This window comes from Coptis chinensis, chromosome 4 (assembly GCF_015680905.1).
Source record: "Coptis chinensis isolate HL-2020 chromosome 4, ASM1568090v1, whole genome shotgun sequence".
Lineage (NCBI taxonomy): Eukaryota > Viridiplantae > Streptophyta > Magnoliopsida > Ranunculales > Ranunculaceae > Coptis > Coptis chinensis.
Genome location: NC_141459.1, coordinates 98,087,122 through 98,111,070, shown reverse-complemented (window position 1 = coordinate 98,111,070; position 23,949 = coordinate 98,087,122). Strand labels below are relative to the sequence as shown.

General features: G+C 37.2%; 2 protein-coding genes and 1 non-coding gene across 3 annotated transcripts; all 3 read left to right on the top strand.

Moving 5' to 3' along the window:
* The first annotated feature begins 927 nt into the window (after positions 1-927).
* Positions 928-3,419, top strand: LOC147506089 (large ribosomal subunit protein eL20-like). The gene is made up of 5 exons (XM_086605694.1): positions 928-964; positions 2,020-2,065; positions 2,155-2,270; positions 2,373-2,436; positions 3,246-3,419. The coding sequence occupies exons 2-5, from the start codon at positions 2,045-2,047 to the stop codon at positions 3,417-3,419; spliced, it is 375 nt and encodes a 124-aa protein (XP_086461820.1). The 5' UTR covers positions 928-964; positions 2,020-2,044.
* Positions 3,420-9,684: 6,265 nt separating this feature from the next.
* Positions 9,685-10,608, top strand: LOC147506088 (protein FAR1-RELATED SEQUENCE 5-like). The gene has a single exon (XM_086605693.1). The coding sequence runs from the start codon at positions 9,685-9,687 to the stop codon at positions 10,606-10,608; it is 924 nt and encodes a 307-aa protein (XP_086461819.1).
* Positions 10,609-13,145: 2,537 nt separating this feature from the next.
* LOC147506087 (small nucleolar RNA snoR127) lies at positions 13,146-13,213 on the top strand. The gene has a single exon (XR_015194094.1). It is a non-coding gene; the product is annotated as a small nucleolar RNA snoR127 (small nucleolar RNA).
* The last annotated feature ends 10,736 nt before the right edge of the window (positions 13,214-23,949 follow it).

Sequence of the window (23,949 nt, the reverse complement as noted above, 5' to 3'; positions counted from 1 at the left end):
GTAAGTAACTGTTAAAGATGTCCATTTTTTATATGTGAGGAGTTATTGGGCATGGCATTTTCATGTGTGCAGCATTAGCTAGGAATTCGTTTACAACAGAGGATTTTATATTTTTTAAATTATAAAACGTTCACCATCTGATTCCATGACAAATGTTCCCGTTAGTGATGGTTTGGTTGGAACATACATTATTGACTATTTCGAAGAAAAAAGGATTTTATGATATTATTATTGTGGGTCGTGGTATTGCCGGGTCGAAGATGTTAGCATCTTCAATTATAGACTTGTTAGAGCTGGTAGATTTAGTCAAACAGTTAGTTTTTTTAGTTTTTTGAGAAAATGGAAAACGAGTATGGGTTTGTTCTAGATCGAAATTCGCTCAAGTTGGTTAATGATGCAGCTCTTTGTGGTCATGAGTTTGAATGGTAAAAAATTCTTGTTCAGGAGTTTTTTTTTCCTATTCTGCAAAATTAGGAAGACCGAGGAGGTATGGATTTGTTTGCAAAATTAGGCTTATAATAATAGTGGCCATCAAAAGTAAAGTTTCAGCAACAGTGGATTAATTGTTTATTGTCAGTTAACAATCAGCAATCACTCATATTATTTATATATATATATATATATATATATATATATATATATATATATATATATATATATATATATATATATGGGGTAGGATAGAGGCACATTCACTGTAGCCACATTCGCCCATGATGAATGCACACCACCGATCTATCTCCAATCCAACGGACCATCTCAATTCTCAGCTACCAAAATGAAATTAGCGAAATTTCGGAAAAAACAAATTTTACTTAAACATAAAAACGAAATAAACAAAAATCGATCGAACCTTCTTCTCCAAAATTAGATCGAGAATTTTTCTCCCTCTCTCCAAAATTCAATAGGAAAATGATAATTGTTGGAGCCTTGAATTGTCTCTTTTTGGCGTTTTGGTGCTGAGGTTTGGACTACTTTCTTTGTTGTATTTTATTGTTTGTATAATTTAAATTACTATTCTAAGGAATGTGCTTCCTGTCCACCGGGTTCGATTCTCTCTCAGATCTGTTTCTAAGTTCTTAGATTCTCTTGTTATTAGATAAAGTGTATCTTATCTCTGTCTGTTCTTTTCATGTGATGCACTAGGACAAATATCTTTAATTTTGCAACTTTAAAATATTACGAGAAATGGTGATCAATTTATTTCTTCTCGATGGTAACTAGGAAGCACCCCGTGTTATTAGTTAAAAGCTAACCTCTACTATAATATCCAAGCTTGTTATGAACTAGGGAACCCGCTTTGGTGGTGGACTATTATTCAAAATTTTGATGTACTTTTTCTCGTTACCCATATGAAAGCATAAGACATCCTCTGGTTAGTATGCTATATTGGTTTAGAACTTAAATTTCTTTTGAGACTATTACTCTTGCTAGAACAATTGAACTTGTCTTCTTGATGAAGCGAATCTTGTTTCACTTACTTCGTGGGGAAAAACTGCTATGGTTATCGTTGCATCCTCCGCTAACTCAGAATTTATTATCGAATTCATGTGAATTCGTTCACATATCCCAATTCGGCCCTAGTTCTAACGGTAGAATCACTCACAACATAACTCTAGGAATCAGTCCTAGTATAATCAACATCGCCACGCTTACATCGCTATATTTGTGGGACGAGTTAAATAGAGGAGTAAATACATGATCATTTTCTTTCGTGTACTTCCTTTAATGGGTAGTTTAATTACTATAGTGTAGTGAATTTGCTTCATGTGTTCTCTTACTGAATTTCCCTCCCTCTTCTCTGATATTTGTAAGCCTTTTACAGTTCTCTTGTTTCTATTATAGGTGTTCTTGGGTATGGTATGTTCTTTTTTTTAAATGTTGAATGCACACAACTGATCTTAAACACGAAATTTTCAAAATTGAGACCGATCTGAAGGTTTCTTCATATATCATAATATCTTTGTGTTTTATTGTCTAATATATCTATGTTTGGGAGTTTCTTTTATGTGATTCAAGGTTTTTGTTGTATCTAAACTCTCGTATGGAAATGGTTACCTTCAGGGTAAGTTTTTTTTTTTTTTTCTCTTTCATTCTATCATGTAATGTTATTTTCTTCATTTTGAGAAATGGGTGTTTCATGGTGTTGTGCAGTTTCATCAGTATCAGGTGGTGGGGAGAGCTCTTCCAACTGAATCAGAGGAGCACCCTAAGATTTTCAGGATGAAGCTTTGGGCTACTAATGAAGTTCGTGCCAAATCCAAGTTCTGGTAACCAATCTAACTATGATCATCATCATCATCATTTTTTTTTTTTTTTTTTTTTTTGATGATCTGATATGTTTTGTTGTTTTGGTTTGGTTGGTTTTATAGGTATTTCTTGAGGAAGCTGAAGAAGGTTAAGAAGAGCAATGGACAAGTGCTTGCTATCAATGAGGTATTTCATTTTTTTCATTGTTAGGCTTGTAAAGGAATGTGTTGTTGTGTTCCCCCCCCCCCCTCTATATAATGATGATTGTTATGTGCTTTGTGAGGACATATGATTGTTATGAATTTGCTAGTTTGCGTGTAATAAGTGAGAATCTCTATCAAACCTATGTGATATGTCCTTGATGTCACTGTAAATGTTGATAATCTAGCTTCATAGGCTGCTTATATAATCATTATTATGAACATTATAAGTGGCATTATTCTACACAAGTTACATGCTATTAGGGTCATGCGGGTTTAGCAGATCACATGCTTGTTTGGTTGTATTTTCTTTCATCACAAATGCAAGGGATTATTTTAATTACTTGTCATTTTTAGCCAACTATTCAAAAAATATCCCTCTGAGTTCTTTTGTCATCGTCCATATGATCGGAAGGGTGCTCATTTTGTTCTCCATGTTCTTTGCTACATGCATGCTAGTGGGTGATTGTTTTTCCTTTTTGGCAAAAATGCATGTGTTTGTATTGTATTAACAAATCTAAAGGATTTACAAGTACACTCTGAGAATTGGGTATGGCCTAGAGGATCTCTATTTAGTTACAATGGCATTTCACCTCATCTCACATATATTACGATTTACACCATTCCATCCTCCCTTATATTTTGTCTTGTGGTGTTTTTCTTGCTACATGTCTTTGTATTATGTGCAATGTGCCGCTTATAGCACTTTCTTTCACTTTAATATGGTCTTCCCTGTTTATCCTTCTGTCGAGGCGTCCATCCCATGAGATGCTAACATGCCTTACCGTTCATTAGGTCCTACTTGAGCTGGCAAGGATTCGAAACAAAAATCCACTTTTGAAGTCTATCGCAGGTTCTGGAATCCCACTCCCACCTGAAGAGGACACCTTGATTAGTCCAAACTACCAATTTGCAATTCCAAAGAAGCATCGACCCGAGGCGGTGAAGAAACAGAGGAAGATGACGTAGGGGTGATGAAAACCCTCCCCGGGAACAAAAGACAGATCCCGCGAGCGCAAAAACTCCACAAAGGGTATCATTTCCTCTAGTGGGTAAAAGAGGGGCTAATCATGACCTTCACCAAGACAAATGTAGAGGGAGGTGATGTGACCACACAAAACTGCATTAGGAGTCAAAATTTTGCCTTGTCGCTAGTTTTTCGAGGTGAGAACTTTTCGTTACAACAATGTTGGAACCGAACATTGCCAAAACTTCGCCCGAAACGACATTAAGGATCTTCGGAGAAAATAGAAGTACGACTTCATTTACTGAAAGCCCTCGCTTTGTATATTGCTAGGTTGTAATCTATTCTTGTCTTTGATATTTCAACCGGATGAATTGACTTGTCTTTCTCGAAAGAGTGATGTTATAATTTGCTAGTTGGTTAATAAATTGTTATTAAGGTAAAGTTAGCAATGACCGGTGTATAGTTTGTTCATTCCGAAAGTGATTCTTATACATGAATTATGAGGCTAATTCCACTCAATATGTTTTTGATTTTGTATTATTTGATTATTAGAATGCATCCCTCCATTCTAGAGTCACGTTCAGCTTTGGTTTGGCCATGTGCGAGAAAAGGTATAGGATCTTTTGCCTTTGAAAAAGGTTAGTCCTTGACTTTTGGGCACGGCGTTGGCTCAAGATCGTAATAAGCAGCCGAGAAGAAAGATGTCAAGATCACCACCTTCCACTTTCATCATCATCTATTCAACTCCCCGTTTCCCCTCCTTTTCTTACTTGGAACCTCTTATTGGATATGGATTCGGACTTGGCAATTAAATTTAGCAAGTTCATAATGCCAAAGACACCAAACCAACGGTAAAGAGAGACTCAAAGGTCCTGTTTGATGCCATTGGTAAACAAGAGATAATGCTTCCATGGGTCATGAGGGACATAAAAATAACATAATTGTAAGTTGCTTCAACAATCAAAACTGGCAAAAGTTAACCTCTGCTATCAAGAAGCAAGTTTCGGGGATGACGCATTAGCTAACCACGTGTTTACAATTCACAACAGCAGATGTTCCCGCCTAAAAATAAAGAGGGACAGCTTGTACCACACCTCTTGCCTAGTGACATTGGTAGAAAATAAGCAATTTCTCCCTGTCAAGTATACACTTCCATTTGCTATTCTTCAAACCATTTTCAGCTCCATCACAAAGACACCAAATACAGCAAAATTTTACATGTAGTGATCACATTGCGCCAGTCCGGCCACTATCCAAGAACTGCTAATATATTTTCAGACACCAATTCCACCAACAATAAGATTCACTTCACTCAAAACTAAGAAGACTCTCTGATCTCACTCGTATCAATGCCAGCCTCTACACCCCCGATGGTCCAATTCCCTACGGCTTTTCGGGCGGGTCCCGCAGACACCTTCACCATTGATGGCAGTAAAGAGTCCGTCACCAAGTTTGAAGCCTTTACGAAATTCTTGAAGAACAATACCTTCCTCAAACTCGATGAATCCTCACGCATGATTGCTTCATGCATCTTTTTACATGAAAACAAAGGACTGTTACTACTTCAAAGGAATAAACTTATGATAAATTATAATGATAAAAAAGTTATACATGTTGGACAATTTCGACATGAATGATGGTCTAACAATGACAATGACCTCGATGTAGCGGAAGAATCTAACACCGGATATCATGCCATACCCGGTAGTAAAACTTCTTTTAAATGCTTCCGGTTAGCGTGTACACCATATAATGTATACTCTAAAACCATTTAAAAGTTGCAAAAAAAAAAAAAAAAAAAAAAAAAAACGAAACAAATGTATCATTACATTAAACAAAACCGAAAGTAGCATTTCCATTTCACCAATATTATCATATTTGTTTAGCTAATAAAGATTTGTCATTTGTCAATGCGGCAGTGGTATGGCCGACGTCAACTAAAAGCTGGTATTACAATGACCATCGGCGACTATATATTGTGCAATCACTTTATATATCTGAAATTTTGTCAAATTCAATTTCGATAAAACGATGATATAAGTGAATAGTAAAAGCACAACAAACTTTGATGAATTCAATTTGAACAAGAAATAGTACTGAATCAATCTCCAACTAGAATCAACAGAGCTGCGGTTTGAAACCTTCTCATTGACAAGCCCTCCAAATTCTTTTGCAAGAGTCTTAACTTTCCGGCCCAAATCATCACTAACCCACAATTCCTCTCCTACTCTTTTAAGGATTTTCGGGGACAATGTAGGTCGAGAATCCGGTAACCACCCAAGTAAAACAGAATCAAACTGCAAAAATCACGCCAAAGCGACAATCAATCTCCATAGATAAAACCCGATATTCCATTTTCTCTTCCTCTTCTTCTCCTTCCCCATGTTTTGTTCCTCCGAAAATTCGACTTAGCAAGATAGACTTAAGAATGGGGAAGTTTGAATCGACTAGTACCTTTCATGGGTGTGGATAAAATGGAAGGTTTGAAACGAATAGGGGTTCTTTTCATTCTAAAAGGTTTAAGAGTGGAAAACTTGGTTAGTGTGCTTTTTTGAATGCTCATTGGCAATAGATCAAGTGTTGCATTAATGCTTGCTAAGCATATTTCACACTTGCAGTTTGCGTCTTTTCAAATGAATCTCTTTATAGATTTGTTTTCGCTTTCTCCTTTATAGATTTTGGAGAGAGATCGGTGAAATTGGAGGAGATTTTGTTTTTCACAACGATGAACTAATTGGAGAAGAAGGTAAACATTTCGTGTTTATGTCTGATTTCGTGTTTTTTGTTTTCAAAATTCCTGAAATTTTGGTTTTTCTGGAATTTCGTTTTTTGTTTTTCGATTTACATTTGTCCGTAGGATCGGTTGGGTTGATGGGGAGATGAAAGGTGTGGATCGGCATGTGTCCACAATGTGGCTCTGAAGACTGTGGCTGTATCCCCTATATATATATATATATATATATATATATATATATATATATATATATATATATATATATATATATATATATATATATATATATATATATATATATACTAGTTTGTATGCCCGTGCATATAGCTCTTTTGAAACATTTAGATTTTTTTTAGAAAATTTGGACTACCGTTTGTGTCGCTAACCCGTTTTAATTTTCTAACAAATTGTTTTTAATTAAGTTTTAAAAATCTGTTTTTTCAATTGGGAGAGAGATTCTGTTTTAATAGGAGAATGATTCCCGCTTTAATTAGAAGTGTTAGAATTTGTTTTAATAGAAAAATAATTCCCGTTATAATATGAGAGGAATTCCCGTTGTAAAAAAAAATTCCATTTTTCAAATAAGAGAGAAATTTATGTTTGAATAGGAGATGACGTGGAATTTTAATAGAGCTCGAAAAATACCCCTTGTAGGAGCTTTAATATTAAGACTAGCTTGTAGTCCCGTGCATATGCACCGGCTTTTTTGAAAATATTTAGATTTTTTTTAGAAAATTGGGACTACCATTTTAGTCGCTAATCCGTTTTAATTTTCTAACAAATTGTTTTAATTAAGTTTTAAAAACCCATTTTTTTAAATTGGGAGAGATATCATGTTTTTAATAGGAGAATAATTACCGTTTTAATTAGATATGCTAAATTTTCCCTTTTCAATAAGGGAAGAATTCCCATTTTAATAGGAAAATGATTTCCACTTTAATTAGAAGTGTTAGAATTTGTTTTAATAAGAGAGAAATTCCCGTTGTAAAAAAAGATTCTCGATTTTTCAAATAAGAGAGAAATTTCCGTTTTAATAGGAGATGACGTGGAATTTTAATAGAGCTAAAAAAATACCCCTTGTGGGAGCTTTAATATTAATACTATAATGCACGGGCTCTTTTGAAAACATGTTCAACAATCATAACTATATACATATAGAAATTTTCTAACAAATCGTGATTCCCGTTTTAGTCGCTAACCTATTGTAATTTCATAACAAATCATTTTAATTAAGTTTTAAAAACCCGTTTTAATTTTCTAACAAATTATTTTAATTAAGTTTTATAAACCCATTTTTTTAACCCCGCCCATTTTAATAGTTGACTTAATTTAGAAATATGATTTCCGTTTTAATAAGAGAATGATTTTCATTTTAATTAGACATGTTATATTTTTCCTTTTCAATATGAAAGAAATTCTTGTTTTAATAGGAAAAAGATTCCCGTTTTAATTAGAAGTGTTAGAATTTCTTTTTTCTAATAAAAGAGGAATTTATGTTTTAATAAGAAATTGATTCTCGCTTTAATTAGAAATATCTAATAAATAGGAAAGGAATTCCCGTTTTAATAGGAGATGATAATGTGGAATTCTCATGCGGAGCTGTTAAGTTACATACTTGGAGCGGACTCAAACTCAAAAGGAAACTCACACTTTTAATTTAGTATTTCTTATTCTTTCATTAAATATAACTAAATTGGGTCCCACAAATATATTCACGTGACTCTCTTTCTTAATTCTCTCTCAATTTTATCTCCCCCACACAACACACACTTCTCTCTCCTCACTCTCTCTCCAAAAGTAAACACACGCTCTCTCTCTCTCCTCACTCTTTTTCCAAAAGTAATTTCTCTCTCATTTGACTTCAATTAATATATTTTTTCTCACCTCTCTCCTACCTATCTCTCTCTCCACTTTTTGCTGATGTCACGTACTCTTCTCTATTTCCAACCCTCTTCTAAATTTCCGACCCCACACACATAGTCTCTCACCTCAATCTCACTATCACACACCTTTTTTTTTTTTTTTTTTCTTTTTGGATTGTTCCAACGTGGAGCAAAAAATAATATATTTGAAGTCGTTTTCAAGCATCCCCCGCGTCCGGTATGTTCAATTTTTGTTTAGTTTTTTTTGCTCATTTTTTTTTATTAAATGGTTATTACGTATACTCCCTATTCAGGGTCTCGTAGTGTTATATTCAATTTAATTACAATTTAATTTTTCAATAATTCTTATTAAATGTTAATTAATTACAATTTTATTTATGTGTAGTATCTATTGAATGAATATGGAGTTTGAACAATTAAACTCAGATGAAGAAGAACAATCTGATATGGTTTATATGCCTGAAGTAAAAGAAGATTGCAAACCGAAAATAGGACAAGAATTTCAGTCTTTAGATGAAGCTTATGAATTTTACAACAATTATGCAAAAGTGGCTAGGTTTAGTATATACGAAGTAGTTCTACTAAGAAAGATAAAGAAGATAATGAAATAACTAGGAAGGAGTACTGTTGTTTCAAAGAGGGAAAACCTAAACAGAAAAATGAGAAAGAAAAAAAAAGGCGTCGGGGGATTGTTCATGAGGGTTGCAAGGCAAAATTATCAGTTTTGAAGAGATCGGGTTACATTGTTAGCCAGTTTATCGAGGGTCACAACCATTCTATTTCAACCCCTCATAAAGTACATCTGTTGAGATCCCACCGAGGCGTATCTGAAACAAAAAAGTCATTGTTTCAACTTTTTTCTTCGACCAATATACCTATAAACCAGCAGATAAGTATTCTTTCAATGGAAGCGGGTGGAATAGAAAATATTGACTGTACAGAAAAAAGATCTTAGGAATTTTGTTAGGGATGCAAAGAACTTGGTAGATGGGCATGATGCAGAGATATTGATGGAATACTTTTTGTCGAGCAAGAAAAAAATTCTTCATTTTCTTTGAGAATTGGAGACGCAGGCGACAAAAATAGGTTGACTCATTGTTTCGGGTGATCACGAAGGCAATAAGAGCGCACAAACTTTATGGTGATGTAGTAGTGTTTGATACAACCTAAAACATCAATAAATATGGTATGATATTTGCACCATTTGCTGGGGTAAATAAACATCGTCAGACTGTAATATTTGGTTGTGCATTCCTGTGTGACGAGACGACAGAATCATTCATTTGGCTACTCCAACAATGGATGGAAGTAATGTCAGTTGGCCCTCTCAAAATGATTATCACCGATCAAGACCCCGCTATGTCAAAAGCTATTGCTCAAACTCTTCCAAATACATATCACTGATACTGCATTTGGCATATTCTGAACAAGTTTTCTGAAAAATTGGATGCTATCATTTATAGAGATCATTATAATGTTTTTCAAAAATGCATTTGGAATACCGAGTCTGGTGAAGAGTTTGAGGCAATGTGGCAAGATACAATAGGGAAAATTTAACTAAAAGATAACACTTGGTTAGCTGCATTGTATGGTATGCGTTCTAGGTGGGTTCCGTCATTTGTGAAACACATTTTATTTCTTAGGCATGTCATGTCAAGTAGTCAAAGAGCGGAAAATTCACATGCATTTTTCAAGAGGTATGTCTCTAGAGAAAATTCTTTAAATGAATTTGTTATGCGATTTAATCGTGCACTTGAATACCAACGTCATAAAGAATTGCAAGCTGATCATGTTGATAGCAATGAGTGTCCCGTGATGAAAACCCCAATTTCTATGGAGAAGCAGATGGCAGATATATATACCTTGTCTATTTTTTTTAAATTTCAGAATGAGTTGTGGGAGAGTTTGGAGTACTTGATTGAAAGTTCAATAGATGATGAAAAACAGGTTGTCTACATGGTGAAAAGGCCAAGTGCAAGAGATTCTAGACTGCGGAAAGTTGTATATGATAAGGCTCTAAATTTTGCTACTTGTAGCTGCAAAAATTTTGAATTTGAAGGAATTCCTTGTAGACACATTTTGGCTTACTTGAAAGTTAGTCAAATTGTTTACTTGTCGGATGCTTATATATTGAGTAGATGGAGGAAAGATACAAAATTGGAAGAAATAATAGTAGATGGTGGGAAAGAGGTGAAAGAAAGTAGTAACGACTTTATGTTGTTGAGGCACACAAAATTATCTCATCTTACTTCAAGGGTACTTGATGATGCTGTAGCTTGTGAAGAGGCAAGTGAAATCTATGAGCAACATTTGAAAGTGGTACATGAAATGATTAAGGAAGTGTTGGCTATTAAAGGAGTTGGAATTTCTCAGAAGGAAAAAATGCCTCGATATGTGACTTTGAATGAGCCGAATCTAGCTAAAGCAAAGGGGAGTGGGAAACATAGATTGCAAGGGGGAAAAGAGAAGACACATGTTCAAGCACAAGTTCAAGCAAGGCGCTGTAATGGATGTGGACTTACCGGGCAATCACACGACAAAAGAAATTGTCCGAAGTTTATTGGTAATGTTTGATTGTTTATTATTTTTATTTAATACGTACTCTTTTATTTTTATTTTGTATTGAGGTTAATATTGACTTTTTGGTTCAACCTTTTCGAGTTAAGAGATGGTGGTGGTAACTTCGTCCGGCCTCTACACAGGTTGAGCGTTTGCCTTGAGTGGATCATGATTGTGAGAGAATCAAGTGTGAAAATAATGAACTGGTGGCATTTTTATTTAGTAAATTAAATAGTCTGTAGTTAGATTTAGCGTTGTTTTTTTTATGTGAATTGAGGTGTTCAATTGAGGTGTTCCTATGTTATTTTTAAACATATCATTTTAAGTACCTTTAGCTAGTTCACGGTACATGTTTGCTAAATGATTTGATTCCAAGTTTCCAACTTCGGGGTTCACGTCTTGTTTGTCTTGTTCCACTATACAGTTTTGACATCAGTTTTTGACAGTATGAATTGGTGTGACAAAAAACCAAAAGTATAGTTGTAGCCCACATGCTTATATTATATATATACATTTTCATTTTCATCTAACCAACATGAGAAATCATCCGCACTATAGGCCAAGTATGTGAATGTCTGAGGACTATTTACTGTTTTTCTTTTTATTCTTTCAATAACACCTCCCCGCCTTGTTCTCTGCGGTCATTTCATTTGTCCTTCTTTGGACGACACCATTAAAGGGTTGTAAAGGGGAGCAAAGCCCGTTTTGTCGACTGAATGTCTCAGCCAACGGAAATACCACCTATATTTTCAGTGCTTCTTTGCTTAAAGCACGTCTCAGCCAACGGAAAATACCACCATAACCACCTGATTTCCAGACATAGTACAACATCAGCCATTCTACAGTGCTTCTTTGCTTGATTCATCTCCTTTGGAGGTAAGGCATCCTCCCAATCAAGAACCATGTCTTTCAATTTGGCACCACACTTTTCATTAGAACAACGCCTTGATGTTTCCTTCAATCCGTACATGAATGCTTTGTAGTTTTGACTGATTAGAGCACTAACTTTATCCCCTATCGTTTTCTAATTATGGCTGATGGTCCACGCCCATGGGTTCTTGTTTGCCAAGATGAGAAGCTTGATCATTGTATTTACGGAAGCTTAACTGTACCCTCCTCTTTGGTGAGTGGGTTCCAAATTTAAACTATAAAGCTTAACTGGACCCTCCTCTTTCTGAAGTTGTTTGGCATAGAGAGATCACTTGACTCTCTTTTCGAGATTGGATGATGATGATGATCAAAACAATTTGAGAAGTCTAAAAAGCAGGAGAGAGAGTAACTTCAAGAACATTGAAATATATTATCTTACACATTCACTCAAATGATTTGCAGCTATCGGCAATCCAATACATGCCACTTTCGGTTTAGGTCATAGGTACTACATAGTGATGCATAAGTAAGCACTCTTTGCAACTCTGTCGAGAGTTGAATCAAAGATTGGGTACTTCACAAGTTCACAAAGAACCGTTGGAACATCCTAGCTAGCTTCAAACAAACATTTTTCAGATATCCTATTAAATCTATGCAGAAAAAGTGGAAAGATTTGAATGTAAAATTGTTGCCGTAAAGATTTTTCATGAAATAGAATACTAATTAGCTGGCCTAATGACTTGAATTCTAAAGATTTGATAACAACCAGTGACAGCAGCAAAAAGTGGAGAGAGAGATAGGTAAGAGAGAGGTGAGAAAAAAATATATTAATTGAAGTCAAATAAAGAGAAATTACTTTTGGAGAAAGAGTGAGGAGAGAGGGCGTGTGTTTACTTTTGGAGAGAGAGAGTGAGGAGAGAGAGGTGTGTGTTGTGTGGGGGAGATAAAATAGAGAGAGAATTAAGAAAAGGAGTCATGTGAATATATTTGTGGGACCCAATTTAGTTATATTTAATGAAAGAATAAGAAATACTAAATTAAAAGTGTGAGTTTCCTTTGGCTTGGGCTATCCCGTGGATATCCTCATAGGGATGAGGGTCTGTGGACCGTTGGATGTGTGATCTAAGGGTGTGAAAATCAAGAAGCAAAAAAGATGAGAGAGAAAATGAGATGATTTTATATTTCTAAACCGTTGGATCACACATCCAACGGTCGCCGACCTCGTCCCTATGAGGATATCCTGAGTAGACGAACTCGTTTCCTTTTGAGTTTGAGTCCGCTCCAAATATGTAACTTAACAGTCCGCATGAGAGCAAAACTGTATGTGCAAATGGAATAGGGTAGTCGAACACTCGAACCACTTGAGGTATTTTAATTTCTTTTTTCAAAACCACATGGGGTCCAGTTGAATTCTTAATTGCATAAACTTGAATGCCCTGTTGAATACTTGAATGTCTCCAAATTTCTCCCTTGTACTGCAACTTATGCCTTCAGTAAACTTCACAAAATTCTGTTGTTGATTACAATTCTAAAGGGAACATATTTTGCAATTCTCTTCAGGACTTAAAGTTTAGAATTTTGCTGGATTGGATTAAGGCCTCTATCTGGAAATCCTAATTTTATATCGGATAGTAGTCCAGATACAAATTTACTGTATATTCTATCTACTTATCTCGCCACGTCTGGGATGACGCTATTTAGCCAAATCAGAGGTTTGCTCCTTGAGGAGATCATTTCTACACCTCCCAGCTGATTTTACAGACACTTGATGATCTTTGCTGAGGACTGGATCAAGCACTAGTCGAGACTCCTTTAGTAGAACAGACTTTTCTAATGATAACATTGATATTGGTTTCTCACTAACTAGATTTTGTTGGAAATCTATTATTGGCACTCTGGTCCTTATGTGGCTTGTGCATGCTGATAGTTCTAGTTATCACACAAATAAGTATATTTTTCAGGTACGAAGATTGCAACTTCTATCCCACGGGAAAGCTGGTAATTACACTGAAATTGGAGGGGGGTCTGGAGTTGGATTCAACGGAAACGTTCCATGGAGTCTTGAGAAGAAGGGGAGAAGTATGGGGATGCTGAGTACGGCAGTGTGGGATCATATCTTGCTCCCCATAGCACATTATTTTCAACTAGATATCGTACTCATTTCTGCAGGATTTGACTCGGGTACAACTATAACTTGTTTGGAAAAGTTAAACGTCAAGTATACATTGTTTGTTGTATATTTATATGAGTCCTCATAGAGACCAGATCCGCGACCGTTGGATGTGTGATCTAACAATCTAGAATTACAAAATCGTCTCATTTTTTTTCTCATCCTTTTTGTTTTTGATTTTCAAACAGTTATATTACACATCCAACTGTCTGCAAACTCTCATCCCCATGAGAATTTCCTTGGGTAGTCCATGCCTATTTATATATAGTTTACATCTATATTAACAATATACAGCAGTGTGGGGCTCGTAGGGCCTTCATCCTACGGCTACAAACCTATTTTCTCGCTTATGATGTGGACAATCTAAGTGATAAACGCTCGTCTGCTGGTTTACACAGCAACATCCGCCCTCATTAGATTTAATGTAATCTAACTCTCCCGACCGCCTCTCTCTTCTCGCTCTCTTTAGTTTTTAGTTGATGCCCTCTCTCACACAACTCTCCCGACCGTCTCTCTCTCTTCTCGCTTTCTTTAGCTTTTACTTCATGCCGATTTGTAGCACTTTTCCAACAGTGGATTCAACCAAAGTTTACGGAATTGTTCATTAAAGGTTCTTCTTTTAGTTTTGGGGAGTCCTATTCCTTTAACCTCCTTCTTAATCCTCCCAACAGTGGATTCAACCAAAGTTTACGGAATTGTTCAGTAAAGGTTCTTCTTTTAGTTTTGGGGAGTCCTATTCCATTAACCTCCTTCTTGATCCTCCCATATTTCCCTTTCTCTCAGTTGAAGTCTAGACTGTGGAAGTGTAGGTTGGGGGAAAGTTAAAATGTACCAACCATATTAAAGTATTAGAAACACTAAAATCATGTTTAGTCCCTTTCTTTGTTTAAGGTATACAAATATATTACTTTAATACTTGCCAATCTACATTTTTCTTTGTTGTGCAGACCCAGATTACTCAAGTGTAGAAACTCAATAGTGCAGACAATACCACTGGTTAGCTAATATTGTCTTTCTTGTATCGAAGCTTGCTCTGCAGTGTAGTTAAGGAGCCACCAAGAGCTGTGAGTGTCAACTTTCGTCCATTTTATTGCAGTACGTTTGAGCCTGTTTTTTCTCATTTCTTCTTCTCAACCCAGTACCTTCATTTCAGCTTATTTTGGGCCTTGCGGCTGTGTTTGGTTGCTCATTAAAGATAATTTGGATCATCTTCTCATGATATTTACCCAAGAAAATGTAATATTGCTGTGTTTGGTCACACATGAGAAAATTCGGAAATTTTACTTGTTAGTGTTGAATCTTTACCATGTTTAGTTTAGTTTCTGGGGCTTTGAATGTGGCGTCAAGCAGGGCCTACTTTGATACAGCATACTTTTTTTTTTGTATTAAAACCTGCCAGATGCAAATCCTTAAAGAAACCTGCCATACTTTTTATCATTCACGGTAACTTGACAGTTTTGTGCAACTTTGTAACTTAATTCTTACTGGAGTGACTTACACTTTCTTCATATCGAACAGTTTGTAATTGACAAAGAAAGCAAAGTGAAAAACAGTACAGGTTAGTTCAAACGCTTAATTGTCACCAACTCATTATGCTCTATGGATGTCCGAGAAACTTTTTCGATTTTTTCTTCTTCTGATTTGAATTTCGTGCCATTGTCATGTGCTTCTACGTAGTTCAGAGTGGATTGAGCGTGTAGCAAGATATTTGGAACTCGCTTCAGTAGTTCCACGAAAGTATCTTTGGGACTTCACTCTTACATCCAAGTACTTGTAAGAATGCTTCTCGATTGTGTACCTTAATTTGAATTATGTGATGTAAGCTAGACATATTCATGTGTTCTAACGTTCATGCCTTCTTCTTCACAAACCTCCCAAATGGCGGACGGGGGCAAAGCGCCCATGAATCCCACGAGGATCCTTCAACCATGAAAACCATAATTCGATCGGCCCAAGATAGGTTGACCCTTCAACCACCACCCGCCTTCGGGTACTACTTCAACTTCTCACACTTTTCTATTATTTTGTTATGAATTTTACTACCCTTTCAGACTTGTGCGATGTCCGTTGCTTCTACTTATTAAATTTTTTTCCTTCTTCTATATTGCTTAGTATTAACTTAATCTTTTTCTCGATTTATCTTTATTAAGCAACCCAACCGACCAAATGTGGATAAGGGCAAGCGCCCAATGCACCCGTCTGAGGAACCTTCAAACCAAAAAAGACGTATTTACATTCCCCCTCAAGATAGGTTGAATCTTCAGCCACCTCGTGCCTTCCAGGTCTTACTTCAGTCACCTCGTGACTTACTATCTATACATCATTGCTTTGATGCATTGCAATTAAGTCTATTATTTATTTGTTTATTTTATATTTCTTAATTGTTCAGCGCCCAACGGCTGACATTCCTCCCTCTCTTCAACCGTCGTCTGGTGCTCAGGTCAGCTTCGAATTGAACTTCCCATATTATTAATATTGTCGATGTATTTTATTCTACCATCGTCTACAATTATTTCTCCACCAAACTGTATTATTACTATAGAGCTCTTACTTTCTGTCTTGTTTTTTTTATTGATTTTATTTTTGAAATTTCAAATTGTTGTCACTACTCCAACACATTTATAGCTATTATTATATAGATTTTTATATTGTTTCATTTGCTATAGATATTAACAAAAAGAATGATGGCACAACGTGTTAGAAGGGAACGAGAAAAAAACCTTAAACAAAACAATAACTCGCATTGTTTGTTCGCACAATCTACGCGACCGGGGCCTCTTACCCGGTTTCCGCCGCTGCCGGGTCCTCACAAAATATCATTCCTCCAAATCTACGTTACTCCTCCCTCAAGCTGTGAGGGCCCAACTCACCATAGCCCTATTACACCTATTCACGGATTCGAGCTACTCACTTCCTCGAATCTCTTCAACGAAGTCGTCACGACATCTTAATCTGTAAGGCTATTTTTTACAGATGTCCTCCCATCATGCTCGACCGATTCTGCGAATGGGTCATCAAAATGCAAGGTATTTAAATAGGCAATTATTTGTTACGTATGATCTTGACTTTTCTGATCAACTCTTACATGTATTCTCTACAGCCGTATGCCCCCGAAGTCTTCAACCTCATCATTTCTTCTGCGATACCACATCCAACAACATCAAATTGTGCTTCAACATCGCATCACCAAAATGCAGGGTATACGCCTGTTCTTATCGAAACATTGAGCATTATTTGCATTTTCGTCTAATTTGCTGACGCGTTAACCTTCATCTACTTTGCTGACACATTCGTTATTATGTAGACAACAACAATATGATGGAAATGATGACATAACAGACGATGAAGATGATGTACTTCCTTCTAATGTTCTTAACCATCCAATTGAACAAGGACGTCACTCCTTAGGGGAAATGAATGTTCAGTGTCCTTTCTGCCATGCACTTCATTGGAAAGACGAACGGTTGAGTAGATCGTCGCTAGCAAATCCTCAGTTTGGGACTTGTTGTTTGCAAGGAAAAATACAAATGCCTCCATTGCAGACATTGCCTGCTGCCCTCAAAGCTTTGTACGAGGGAGATGGTCACAAGTCAAAGTCTTTTCGAAAGTACAGAAGACAATACAATCAGGCGTTTGCATTTACAAGTCTAGGTGTTGATGAACGTGTTTTTGTTGGTCGAGGTCCACGACCTTTCACTATACATAGAGAACTACGACATCGAGCGGGGGAGCTCTTATTCCCGATCCGTAGAGGCGGGCAACATACTCTCAACTCTATATTTATGATCCAAGTGCAAAGATGGATATTCGGCGGCCGAATCCTAATCCGGATGTAGATGTTCTTAGAATCCTGCACGAAACTATGCTCCAATATAACCGTTTCTCTGACACTTTTTTACATGCATATGAGGTTCTTAGATCGGCTTCTGTTAGGAATGATGAAAATCTCAACATCCATGCTTATTTACATTACAGTGCGGCCACTGACAGACGCCACTACAACTTGCCATCAGCTGATGAAATTGCGGTTATTTTACCCGGAGATGGCAGTGAGCGGGACAGTATGCGAGACATTGTTATTTATCTTAAAGGGGGGAAATGAATTTGTTCATATCAGTGAATGTCATCCAGCATATTTACCTTTGCACTATGTGTTAATGTTTCCTCATGGAGAGCTTGGGTGGTCACCGGATCCGGCGCTTTGGACCCTCAACTTCAACCACCATCACGACCACCTCACACGGATGGACTTCTATTCTTACCGATGTTTTGGCCCCCAACGAATATTCTTCTATTTTGCAAGGGAAAAACTGTTTGTGAATTCTTAGTTGATGCATGGGCTTCCAATCGAACGTAACGGATTTACGGTACTACTGATTTAGGCAAGATGTACTTCATCTTTGAATTATATCAAAATCTCACCGATATCCCAAAGAGAAACCTTAAATCCGGATCAAGTTGGAAGGCACATAGTTCTACCAAAGATCATATCGCCGGCAAAATCCAAGGCATATGTTTGAGATATTCCAGACTCAATGGCTATAACTCGGTTCAACAACCATCCGGATATATTCCTCACCATGATTGTGGAACCCACATTGGGAGGAAGTTATTAAGGCCTTGCGGAAGAACTTAAACCGCTCTCGATCGACCGGAAGTGGTAGCCCGCGGTGTTTGAACTAAAGCGAAGAGCCTTAATGAGAGAGATCGAGACAAGGGTGTGCTTGGTATTGTTGTTGCACATGTTTACACAATTGAATTTCAGAAACGTGGTCTACCACATATGCACGCCTTATATATCTTCGACATCAAGACAAGATTCGCGGTGCCCGCTTTCGGGTTGATCGCATTGTTTGTCTTTGAATTTCATGATCTAGATATCTTGAACCTGAATTGTTTCAAGATTGTTATCAAATGTATGGTTCATGGGCCATGTGGCTTAAAAATCCAAGTTGTCCATGTATGGTAAATAGGCGTTGCAAAAGTCAATATCCCCGTGCTTTCGAAAATGTTACAACCATGGATAATACTGGATATCCTATCTATCGTCGTCGTGACACTGGCAAGAAATATAATGTTAGAGGGCATGAAGTTGATAATAGAAATGTTGTTCCATACAATCCTTATCTTTCTAAGATGTTCAATTGCCATATTAATGTCAAAGTTTGTGCCGGGATACGTTGTGTCAAATACATTCACAAGTACATATTCAAAGGACACGACAGGACAACAGTGGTGTTCAATGACTTGGATGAGATACAACAATATTTAGATGCACGATATATCGGGCCACCTAAAGCGGTTTGGAGGTTGTTCGGGTTTTCTCTTCACCAAGAGAAGCCGGCTGTTGTGAGATTGGCACTTAATCTCCCTGGAATGCACCGAGTAGTTTACAATCCTAATGAATCAACGGATGCTATTCTCTTAAGGGCTCAGCAACAAAAGTCAACTCTAACTGCATTTTTTGAGCGGTGTGCTTTAGATCCTGATACACGAGGGCTTACATATCAAGAATTTCCAGAACATTATGTTTGGACCAAAAGGTGGCATAGATGGACAAAAAGGACTCAAGCACCTGCTATTGGCAGAATGTATTTTGCAAGTCCTAACTCTGGTGAGCGGTTTTATTTGCGGTTACTTTAACTGTTGTAAAAGGTCCATGATCCTTTGATGATCTAAAGAGAATTGAAATGGTCCTCCGCCGTACTTTCAAAGAAGCGTGTGTTATCGCGTGGACTTCTTGAAGACGACGGCCGAATGGGTGCAATGTTTACAAGAGGTCGCAATCATGCAACCGGGTATCAACTTCGGCCGACTTTTTCGTACTATTCTCACGAGTGCAATCCGGTGCAACCTGAAGCCTTATGGAATGAATTTTTGCGAAAGCATTTGTGATGACCTCCCATACAAGCTTCAAACCATGTTCTTCATTCCTCATCCTACGATGCCCGTACACAAGATTATGGCTTATTTCTCCTAAATGATATTCTCTATGAGTCGGTGGTCAAACTCTTTGCTCATTTTCCTATTAATGCCGCTCCCAATTAGAAATTGGAGCTTGGTTGTTGGGAACAGACTTATATGGGAGCAAAGGCAATTTCAGTTTGACCCACACAATGAAGAGGCACATGCCAATGCCATCCACTTAAATGCTGAGCAACACTTTGCATATAGTGAAGTGACAGATTCAGTAGCTCACAACAGCGGACGACTATTTTTCTTGAATGGAGCAGCCGGCACAGGAAAAACTTTTGTTTACAACACCATTGCTGCTACGTGTCGTACTCAAGGACACATTGCTATTATGGTGGCTTCATCCGGAATAGCTTCTTTACTATTGGCAGGTGGTCGAACTGCTCACTCAACCTTTTGCATCCCATTAGATATTATGGATAACTCGTATGTGGGTTCGAGAAGTTCACCACAAGCTGATTTATTCAGACAAGCTAACCTAATCATATGGGATGAGGTCCCGATGCAAAACAAGTTCTGTTTGGAAGCTGTTGATCGCACACTTCGTGATATTCGAGACAATGACAACCCATTCGGGGGAATCACTGTTGTTCTTGGTGGTGACTTCCGCCAATGCCTGCCAGTTATACCCAGAGGGTCCCGAGGGCAAATTGTTCGTGCTTCCTTGCGATGCTCTTTTCTTTGGAATCACGTCAATGTTCTCACCCTGGTACAGAACATGCGATTAGAGCGTGGCACTTATGAGAATTTACTTTTTGCAGAGTTTTTAACAAAGGTACCAACATTCATGTCCTAATTTATAATATTCCTCTATTAGAATTCTCATAATATTCTATTTCACATTTTATGTCATCAGGTTGGAAACGATCCTGGAGTGGTTATTGAGCTACCCTCAACGATCCATCATTGCACACATCTTCGGGACACGATTTACGCTACTTATCCTAATTTGGATGATACTTCCCTTCACCCCGACTATTTAACCGAGCGGACAATTCTTTCTGCGAGGAATGATGATGTCAATGCCATTAATGCAAAGAACTTTACATGATGTTCCCGGGGAGAAACTAGGACTTTTTCGGGCTGGCACGACAAGTTGGATGAGGCGGATGCAAATAATCCTAGAAATATTAATCAAGATCCAAATGAGTACCTAAACTCACTTGATCCCATGGGTCCCGCCACCATTTCGACTCAATCTAAAAGAGGGTTGTCCAATAATGTTTTTCGCAATATTGCCCTGAGGAGATGGGTTATGCAACGGGACTCGCTTTGATGGTGTTGCAATGTCAACCACACATTATCCGGGCGAATTCTTACGGTGAAAAATCAGGTAACCGTGTATTTATTCCAAGGATCTCTTTGTCACCATCCCTCTTGATTTTCCTTTCAATATGACAAGAAGACAATTTCCTATCCGTTTGGCTTATTCCATGACTATAAATAAATCACAAGGACAATCCGTGAAGTTTGTGGGAATCGATCTTGAACTGAAGTTTTCAGCCATGGCCGATTATATGTGGCATTATCCAGTGCACTTCCGCGGCCGCATAAGTATTCTTGTACCTCCAAACGCTGAAAAGCTTACTACAAATGTCGTATACCCTGAAGCCTTGCTTTAAGCATTTGTCAGGTCAGTGCATACGTAGTTTCTTTTCCTTATTATTAGTTTTATTTTATTTTCATGGTTGTTTACATTTACTTATTCAACAAGTCGATCTATTTGCACTCACTTTATTATTAATTCTTTTTTCCTTCTTATGTATTAAAGCAATCCAACCGACCAAATGTGGATAAGGGCAAGCGCCCAAGGCACCCGTCAATAAAGATGTATTTATATTTCCCCACAAGATAGGCTGATTCTTCAGCCACCTCATGGTTTCTAGGTGTTACTTTAGTTACCTCATGGGTTACTATCTGTACAACATTATTTTGTTGCATTGCAATTACGTCTATTATTTATTTATTTTATCTTTCATAATTGTTCAGCGCCCAACGGATAACATTCCTCCGTCTCTTCTCTTTGTCGTTTTGGCACTCGTAAGAATTTAATTGAACTTTCGCTATTAATATTGTCCAGTTTTTATTCTACCGTTGTCTTGCTTTAAACTTTGTATACCCTTAATTCTTAATATTATTGTTTGTCAAGTTCAAAATTCTCTCGGCCTGAATCAAACCGGATTACATCTTGGATCTTGATTGCTCAGAATTACCATGTGCGGTGATGAAATGAGGAAGAGCAGGCACTCTAGGAGGATCGAGGTACCTGTTCACTTAGATCAGATATAGTGGAATGACAAAAGCCCAAGTCTTAGAAGCTCATGATAAAGAGCTTAGGTTGGTGTGCGCGGGATCAAATTATGGAACGAACCAAAGACAAAAAATGCTTTGGAAGCTTATGTCTATGACATGCGTAATAAGGTATACCATTGTAGTAAACAATGTCTGGAAGCTTGATATTGAAAATAGGACAAAGTGGCCATTTAATTGAATTGAAGAACTTAACATAAATAATATTATTTAACACTGCATTACAGCGCTTACATGTGAGTTTATTTTCATATTAGATGTCATTTTGTTATAGTGGACAAAGTGGACAAGAAGACAATTTCCGATCCGTTTGGCTTATTCCATGACTATAAATAAATCACAACGACAATCTGTGAAGTTTGTGGGCATCGATCTTCGAATGAAGTTTTTCAGCCATTGCCGGTTTATATGTGCCATTATCAAGGTGCACTTCCGCGAGTCCAAGATAAGTATTCTTCTACCTCCAAACTTACGACAAATGTTGTATATCCTGAAGTCTTGCTTTAAGCATTTCTCAGGTCAGTGCATAAGTAGTTTCTTTTCCTACTTATTAGTTTTATTTTCTTTTCATGGTTGTTTAAAGTTACTTACTCAGCTACTGATTTTTGCTCTGAACCAGTTGAGATATTATATCATACGCTACAAAGCACAATTGTTGACCTAGGAGAGAAGGCATTTAGATGGCAACATCGAGATGTCACAAGACATATTGTCGAAATAGTGAGATTTTATTTTTAGTTATGTTCAATGTTTTCGTTTCAGTCTTTATGTACATTTTTCTTGAATGCATATAAAGAGAGTGATTTGAAGAATCTTTCTGTCACAGTGGCTTACATTGATGAAGACTGCGATAAAAGAGTCAGAATGGATGGAAAACAAGTCAGTACCCACAAAGAGCTTGCAAAGACTTGTTTTGGATGATGTGTAGAGTGGTTCACCTTTTTTACATGGCGACAATGGATTCTCATCAACCAGAACTAATTCAAGTAAGAGAAGTATATATATTTCACTTCTTTTGAGAATGATTAGAATTCTGTAGTGCATGGCAAATTAAAAGAGGCTCATGTTCTATTTTGTTCATTTGTGCCCACATTATGCATAATGAGTGTGATTCTATAAAGAAAAACACCCTGATAAACTGAGTGGAATTCCATTTTTGCTAGATCATAACACTATAAGAGTAGGACCCTTCAATTCATTTCACGACCCATGCATTAGAATGCTACTACTGATCCACAGATCCAGCTGCCGCACGAATTAGATCTCAAGTTTAGTACGATTTGCACTTGAAAAAAATGTCACTTACTAACCACATCGGTAATGCTTAGTATATGGAAACTAATAGACTAACATACTAAAAAAAACTTTTAATCCGGCCTTGTCAGGTTCCTTGACAAAGCAATGAGTTCAGCAGTTGTCACTTCAGATGATTGGGAAGTTTGTAGCATTACTCAGGTGGAATAAGCAAAGGCAGTGTTGCGTTTAGCTCCAATTTGGGCTACTTGTTTGATTTATGGCATTGTAGGTCCAGGGTGAAAACTAACACTTTCTGCTTTAGATCGTGAGATGACATCTTTCGTCCATCACTCCCAGATTCACCGTCTTCATCCATGTTCGAGGTACGCCATTGTTTTGTGGATGGATACATGTTTAGCTCTTTGGTTTTTCTTTTGAACCATCATATACTTGCCTCCTTATTTACACTTCTGAAATTTTCACAGCCAATGATTCCATTACTTCAAATCCAAAATCATTTCAAGTCTCCATCAACAAAATAATCAAGACTACCCACAACTCAAGATAAGTGATTAATGTCCACCACCTAGAGGTTCATGCATGGATGGCTTGGTTGGGTTGTTGAAGAGGTTACTAATTGCATTCTTCACTCTCGATTTGGGAATAGTGTGTTCTCCGGTTCCAAGTTTCAACCATCGCTACCAATGTGCTTGAGACGGAATTTCATCATGCTAATGCTACAATCTCTTTATAGCCACATTTTGAATTTCTCATGATGATGATCCCGATGTCCTTTG